This window comes from Trematomus bernacchii, unplaced genomic scaffold (genome assembly GCF_902827165.1).
Source record: "Trematomus bernacchii unplaced genomic scaffold, fTreBer1.1, whole genome shotgun sequence".
Taxonomy (NCBI): domain Eukaryota; kingdom Metazoa; phylum Chordata; class Actinopteri; order Perciformes; family Nototheniidae; genus Trematomus; species Trematomus bernacchii.
In genome coordinates this window covers 3,075,335-3,083,117 of record NW_022987739.1, presented here as the reverse complement: position 1 = coordinate 3,083,117, position 7,783 = coordinate 3,075,335, and the positions used below count along the sequence as shown (strand labels likewise).

Below are 7,783 nucleotides of genomic sequence, written 5' to 3'. Positions count from 1 at the left end.
TCACATCCGCCCCCCCGTCGGATACTCCATCCCCAAACCCATCTCTGCCTTCCTGATGAGAGGCTGGAACGCCTGCCCCGAGGTAAAGGACACATTTCAACTCTTCTATGTGAGCTCTGGTTGCCGGAAAAAGTCTCTCAAAAAATGCACAATTAACTTACAGTACATGTAATACAGTAGCCCATAATATAGTGAGTGTCCACTCTGAGCCGTAATGTCCAGTGTATACTGAACTAGAGAGAGTTTGGTAGATGAAATCTTAAAAATAATCCAACCAGCATCTTGCAAGTCATTAGATATCAAGGCAGACTGATTCACTTTGATTCAATCATTTTGTTCAATTATAAGTCATAATGGAGGTTTTTATGGAGATATGTGAATTGGGACACTCTTACTGTATATACAATATCCAAAGCCTGAGAATAAAGGCGCAGACACTATACAGAAAGTATTTATTAAATATATCTATATAATCTATATCTAGATTTGGAGAGAGTTGATGTATTATACAGAAACATTTATAAGCTAAAAACGCCTTAAAGGTCACCTATTATGCAAAATCTACTTGTTCATGTCTCTTATACATCAACATGTGTCCCCTCTGTGTAAAGAGATTCTGAGAGTTTCAGGAAAAAAAGATTCTCTCTCCTTTTGTCCTGATCCATTTATATAAAAACCTGTCTGAAAATGAGCTGATCAGATTTTGGCCACTTTATGATGTCATAACGATTTTTTGGCTTGTGTAACCATTAGCCAATAGCCAACCAAGGTAACCCCCCCCCCCTCACCTTATCACCTGAATCTCCTCCTAGAGCACCAATAGCCGCGTTCACACCGGAGTACTTTTCACCGTACTTTTCGCGTTTAGTTCCGTTAGTACCCCTTATGTCGCGTTCACACCGGAGTACTTTTCACCGTACTTTTCACGTTTAGTTCCGTTAGTACCCCTTATGTCGCGTTCACACCAAAAAGAGCACTTAATCTCGGGAACTTTTACCCCCATTTTTAGTGCCTGCTGAGAGATCGTACTTTCCTGGGGGAAAAAAGTGCCCCAGTTCTGATTGGCTGGGCGAATTGCAAACCACGCCCCGTACAACTCTGAAATGTTTTGTAGAGCCGCCATTTTATTATCCTCGCATTAGCATTATTAGCATTAGCATTAGCCCAGCGCACAAACGCAGAGAGACTAACTTATGGCAACACAAAACAAAACATGGGAGCGGTGGAGATGAGGAGGTGTCGGCGTTCTGGCGATTTACTCGGAAGGCTTCAGTAGAAGCTGCTGGGAGTCCCAGCAGCTTCTACTGAAGCCAGTCCCCAACTCCGGGGACTTCCGGCCGGGGACTCCGGGTGAAGTTGTTTGCATACGCCGTGAAGTTGTTTGCTGCCTGCCAGTAAACCCAAAGCAGAAGAAGACGAAGTGACGTCAGCGGCTCATTTGCGTAATCATCCCTCAGGGAAAAGTACTCCGGTGTGAACACGATCTGTACTAAATGCCCTGGGGTCATAAGTGCCGGGGCTCTGAGTGCCGGCACTAAATACAGCAAAGTACTTGGTGTGAACGCGGCTATTGTGTTCTTTGTAACCAAATATCTCTCAGAGGGGCGTGGGGAGTGGCTCCTTATTTTCATCTAAAGTAACAGACAGAGAATCAGCACTTTTGAAACAGGGCTGAAACAGAGGGGATTATGGGATGCTGCAATGATCTGTTTGGTATTTGGAGCCAAATACTTCAGAGACATGTTTTGTATATATCTGAGACCTATAATATATTGATGAAAAACAGTACAATAGGTGACCTTTAAGGGGAGTTATAAAAGACTCTCACCTGTGTGTCCGTCTCTGCCCTGAGTGTTGATGCTCATGGCGTTCTTGCTCAAGAAGAACTTCACCATCTCCAGGTCTTTACCATATGTGCACGCACTGTAACACAACACATGGTCTCATCATCACCTCAGAGCAGCATGATTCACAGGTTGGAGAGGAAAGTGTGCCATATAGCATGCATTATGCACAGCAGGTGTTTGTAAACTAATTTAACGCTAATGGTGACATAACATTTAATAAGGCTCAGAGGGGGAACTGATGCTGAGTCAGCTGCAGTGTCCCTAGAGGATGCATTACATTACATTACATTGCATTTAGCTGACGCTTTTATCCAAAGCGACTTACAATAAGTGCATTCGACCAAGAAGATACAAACTTGAAGAAAACAGAATCATATAAGTACATCAGGTTTCATAGAGCCAAAACATTTCAAGTGCTACTCAACTGGCTTTAGATCAGCCAGTCCTTTATTAGTATAGAAGTGCTTTGTTAGAAATTCTATCGCTCGAAGTGGAGTCGAAAGAGATGAGTTTTTAGTCTGCGCCGGAAGATGTGTAAGCTTTCTGCTGTCCTGATGTCAATGGGGAGCTCATTCCACCATGTTGGAGCCAGGATAGCAAACCCACGTGTTTTTGCTGATAGGAACTTGGGTCCCCCTCGCAGTGCGGGTGCAGCGAGCCGTTTGGCCGATGCAGAGCGGAGTGCACGTGCTGGGGTGTATGGTTTATCATTACTGCACAGAGGTTCACTTTTAGCAGCACAGGATGATCCTCTCTCAGTGCTGCCATGCTCATTATTAGCCGCCATGTTTTTGTGTGCCTCATTAACACACATTATATCACAGCCGAAGGTGCTGCTCCCTGTGGCACGATCCCTTAGTTAGAAGACGCTCCTGCTGTGGTCCCAAATCTCAAAGACGTCACAAGGTCTAATGTCCTGGGGTTTGAGAGTGGGACATGCTGAGAAATATTTATCAAACCTATAAGGAGCCTATATTACAAAACTGCTCTCAGATTAACGCATATTTTCTCTGAAACTAGTTTAAATGGAAAGGACAAATTGTTCTTAATAGTTTAATAGAATCTCACCAAAATGATCATCAGACCTTTCTAGACTAGAGGTTTTCAAAGTGGAGGACAGGCTTCTCCATTAGGGCTCAGTGAATTAAAGTGAAAATATTATTATTAAATATTATAATATTAGTTAGATATCATTACATTACATGTCACTTGTTAGACGCTTTTATCCAAAGCGACTTACATACATTCAGTACTGTGGGTAATCCCCACAGGAGCAATTTGGGGTGAAGTGTCTTGCCCAGGGACACAACGACATGCTGACTGCAGTGGGACTGGAGCGCACTAAATTCAGCGCACTATTCCACTGAGCCACAGCCTCCCCTATCACATAGAAAAGCTTAAATGTGTGTGTTTTGGTGAGATAGTTCAGACATACAGTGGTTTGGGGAATTTTACAGATTTTCCCAGAGTTAAAAACAAATAAATTACTTTAAAAATATCTATATATTTGGTGTAGTCTGATGTTATGTCAAACAGCAATATTAGGCTATCTTGGCAGAGTTGTTATGTGTATATATGGGGTCAAATGGGATAACCATGATCCCATAGGCATCAAGGAATTCAGAGGAACTAAGTGGACTAAGAGGAGGCACCTTTTATTCATTTTAAACCATTACAATGCCGTGAAGGTTTTTTTTCTCCATAGAGCAGTAGATACTGGAGTAATGACAAATTATAAGCGAACAAACATAGGGGAAAAGCAATCACTAAAATCCCAATGAAAGCACTTTGAACACTTTGATTTGTTTTCATCTGTACTATATTGTATTCTGTGGTCTGTGATATTAAAGCAGACGGTCAGACCCTGTTTCTGAGGATGTGATGTATAATTGAACAGCTCTGGGGAGGCTCTGTTTGTTCTCCACAGCGAGGGAAAGATCTGAGGATCGCTTCTGAGGCAGAGCTCACCTTTGCTTCATGTGTGGGCGGACTAAAATACAGGACACACTGAGAGAACCCACGTGTGTGTGTCTGTGTGTTGGATACACACAATGCTTTTGATTGTTCAGCATTGAAACAGAAATATATTATAGTTTGCTTTTTTTCAAATTTCAGGACAGGCCTGAGTTCTCTGAAGTGGTTTCCAACCTGGAGGAATGCTTGTGCAACGTTGAGGTATATAAAAGATAATATAACAGACTGGCACTTGGACTTATTTACCCACCAGCCGTTAAAACCCTGATAAATATAAATGTATTTATTCTTAAATGGAGCAACTGTTACAAAATCCAATTTCCCCCTAGTAAAAAAGAAATTCTGATTACTATCCCACATTTTCCTGACTGTCCCCCTGTGTATCCCTGCAGTGTGTTATTTACTGTTGTTGTTGTTGTTGATCAGCTGATGTCCCCGGCCTCCAGTAACAGTAGCGGCTCCCTGTCTCCCTCCTCTTCCTCCGACTGCCTGCTGGGGCGCGGCGGCCCCGGGCGGAGTCAAGTCGCTGCGCTGAGGTCCCGCTTCGAGCTGGAGTACGCTCTCAACACTCGAGCCTACGCCATCTGGACCCAGAAGTGAGGAACTGAAGCTCCTCCACCCTCAGGGGGAGGTGGCGTGAATACTCTGCATACATGCCACTTTTAAACAAGTCAAGATTTTATCAGTTGAAGCTTTGCATTGACTTAGCATCCAATTTGTTTTTGGAGGTGAAGACAAAATAACTTCATGTTTCTTACAACACTAAACAACTGCTGTCTCTTCTCACTTTGGCTAGTTACATGACCCAATTTCCTTAAATATTGTCAATTTGTTTAAAAATAAACAAACATGAATCGGACCCTTTAATTTATTGGACCAATCAGTAAATGCAGTAAATGTGTTGGAGCGCAAATAGCAGCTCAAGTATGACATTTTGATGTCACTGTGTTACAGAAGTAAACATAGCTAAATCAAGGTGTTTCAGGCAGTTTTTCCGTGTGTTTAAATGTCTTCAAATTATTTAAAGTTGTTTATCATTTATATGATGAGAATGTGGATAGGCCTTAAATTGCCCTTAAAAAGTAGATTAAAAAACGTTTATAAAAAAATCTCACCAGAGAATATTTTTCAGCCTTACTCTCACTAACAGAAATTCCACAGCTAGCTTTAGTTTGGACAGTGGTGTCTTGGAGACGTCTCGCTCTGAGAAATTGTAATAGCAACATGTAGACCAGTTAACATAGTTACTGTAGCGGGGGGGATGGAGTTGCTCGGATACAGAAAAGGAAACAAAGGAAAGCCAATGCAATAAAACATGCATGGCTTTCTGACCGAGGCGCGCGCGTGTGTGTGTGTGTGTGTGTGTGTGTGTGTGTGTGTGTGTGTGTGTGTGTGTGTGTGTGTGTGTGTGTGTGTGTGTGTGTGTGTGTGTGTGTGTGTGTGTGTGTGTGTGTGTGTGTGTGTGTGTGTGTGTGTGTGTGTGTGTGTGTGTGTGTGTGTGTGTGTGTGTGTGTGTGTGTGTGTGTGTGTGTGTGTGTGTGTGTGTGCCAGGCAACAGTCACTATGAAGCCAGATACAGGAGCTTATTGTGGCAATTAAACCTTAGACAAGAACTTTCCATGTGTTTTCATCTTATGAAAGTTCAAATTCATCCTAATTTTAACAGTTGAACTTATAATAATGTACGACATGTTTGAATATTAAATGCTGATCAACAGTGTGCAGATTGTGTCTGCGGCGGCCAATCAAATCTGTCATGTATTTTTTATTCTGACCCCCTGCAGAGAAAGTGAGAGCAGCGTGGTATTAGATCGGACATTACATATTAAATTCCTCCAGCTTTTATCTGCCTCCATCTCATCTATCTTTCTCCATGTAAATGAAGCTGGATATATTTCTGGACTGGAGTTGCTTTGCGGTGGATTAATAAATAATTGCTGATTTTATTTTGCAGTGAGCAGCGCCGTGCATCTGGAGGTCTTTCACTGGAGGAACTCAGGAGGAACATGCAGTTTTCTCCCATCGATCGAAACGGTTTGTTTACAGAACACATGCACTGATAAAGTGGCAGTCATTGTTTTATATACCCCTCTCTATCAGTGGCACTTAAACCACAATATAAAGTACCAAAAGGTTCATTAAAAAATAAACAAATGAAATAGGACAGCAATCAAATTGACTTTTATAATATTTGTTGGGGACTATTTTCTGTGGCGGATGAACACAAATGTTGTACTCTAGTTAGTATGTCTGCTAGCTAGGACTATGTGGGATCACTCATTAACAATGGTGTCCATGCTTGTTTAAGAAGATCAATTCATTGTCATTTTGGGTCTTTTCAGTGAATTATTTCCATTCAGAACATATTATATTTCACAGACCTTAATATTTCTAAGATATTATTCATCATAAATGAAACTAACTATGAATAATGTGTCAGAGATGTCTTTATTTGTCTCTTTTCCAGGCTATGTGTCTGATCCCATGAGCACCATGAGGTTAAACTCCTCTTACAGCAGCAGTGGCAGCTTCGAGGACAGTAACTAATCCTTTTTATTATTACCTTACTATTTTAGACATTCATGCCTGTTTTTTATAGTTAATTTTAAGCAAAACCTCTAAACAAAGATGGTTAAAGTAGAAAATACTGTATTTCTATGTGCAAACTAAACTGTATTTTGTTGAGTTTCTTTGTGAGTTGACATTCTTAGCTCCAAATATCTCTAGTCTTGTGTTTTTTGAGATTTATCTGTTACATACATTATGTCATTATGTTTTTTTTTTTAAATCATTTGTTGACGATTTTTATAAATACTGTATGTGTGACAAGCAAAAACTGTACATTGTTTGTCTACTTGTTAGGTTCCCAGTTCATTTGTGCATATGTTCTTCATGTAAAAAATAAATAATCAGAAAGTCAGTATCAATCTCACCATTTTTATTTAAGCTTTCGTTCACTAACGGATATCAATCAAACACAAGAAGCCTCACAAACCCACGCTAGCCATACGGATCAAATGAAAAGGCAATATAAATAAATAAATATTTTCTTTTTAAATAAGAGGTAGTGTTAGCAGCTCTAATGACACAACTCAGCGCTGCTATATTTGACATTTCACAATGTTACCACTGCTTTATTCTTGGATCCTTGCTAGCTTAGGTTAGAATTCACGTTTTTTTGTCTAGATTTCAATTTAAGAAATATACACGTTGAAGCACGAAAACACAGTGCAATTACAGATCTCTAAGGAACTGTAACATCAGTGGAAATGTAAAGCCTAGCTGGAACAAACTAAGCTGTGGGAGACTAACAACGATCAATTATTGAGTCGTGTGTGAGTGGAAGAGTATCTGTTTACGGGTAATAAGTGATAGCAGCTGCACTTGATACGACGCCTCTTTGTTAGCGACAATAGGAAGAGATGCTCTATTGTAATCATTTCATGCAGCAGTCAAAACTCCTTATGCAGCGTCCTCTTTTTGGTTAGTGAAGGGTGAAGACTGTTTAAGAAGCCTTTGTGATGTAAACATAGAAGCCACAAGACACTTGAGGGCCTCGGACAAAACTAAAACCATCTCACGGGAAAACATAAAGAGTGCTGCACTATGTGAAGGAACTTGGAGTAGGTGATGTTGAAATAAAAAACAAGTGCTCTTCAAGAACAGGGCAAGTAGTCTAGTAAAAAACAAAAAAAAACACAGCTTACTTTTAATGGAAGTCAATGGTATATGTTGGCAATCTAAAAAGCATCCAAGGCACTCTGATTGTACGTTTAAAATACTTTAATTGTACAAAGCTAACCAACCATTTTATGATAAACAATTCTTAATTAGGATATAAAGATGTGAATTTTCAGACTGCCATCCAATACCAATGACTTCCATCCAAAGTAAGGTGGACAGTCACTGTTTTTATGAATGTATACTCTAAGACAAGCTTTTTTTTACCTTTGGGAACCACA

The 7,783-nt window shown here is 40.4% G+C and overlaps 1 protein-coding gene across 2 annotated transcripts in view; it reads left to right on the top strand.

Annotated features, from left to right (window-relative positions):
- Window positions 1–6,741, top strand: part of tnni3k (TNNI3 interacting kinase) — an 18,584-nt gene extending 11,843 nt beyond the window's left edge. Inside the window, exons 21-25 of one of the 2 annotated variants that reach the window (XM_034147961.1) lie at window positions 1–82; window positions 3,963–4,022; window positions 4,248–4,417; window positions 5,776–5,855; window positions 6,289–6,741. The exon at window positions 1–82 is cut by the window's left edge and continues 28 nt beyond it. In XM_034147961.1, the coding sequence (XP_034003852.1) occupies window positions 1–82; window positions 3,963–4,022; window positions 4,248–4,417; window positions 5,776–5,855; window positions 6,289–6,368 (472 nt within the window). In that variant the 3' untranslated portion in view covers window positions 6,369–6,741. Of the gene's footprint in view, window positions 83–3,962; window positions 4,023–4,247; window positions 4,418–5,775; window positions 5,856–6,288 lie in introns of those variants that run through there. The other variant, XR_004557249.1, reaches the window with a different exon arrangement.
- The last annotated feature ends 1,042 nt before the right edge of the window (window positions 6,742–7,783 follow it).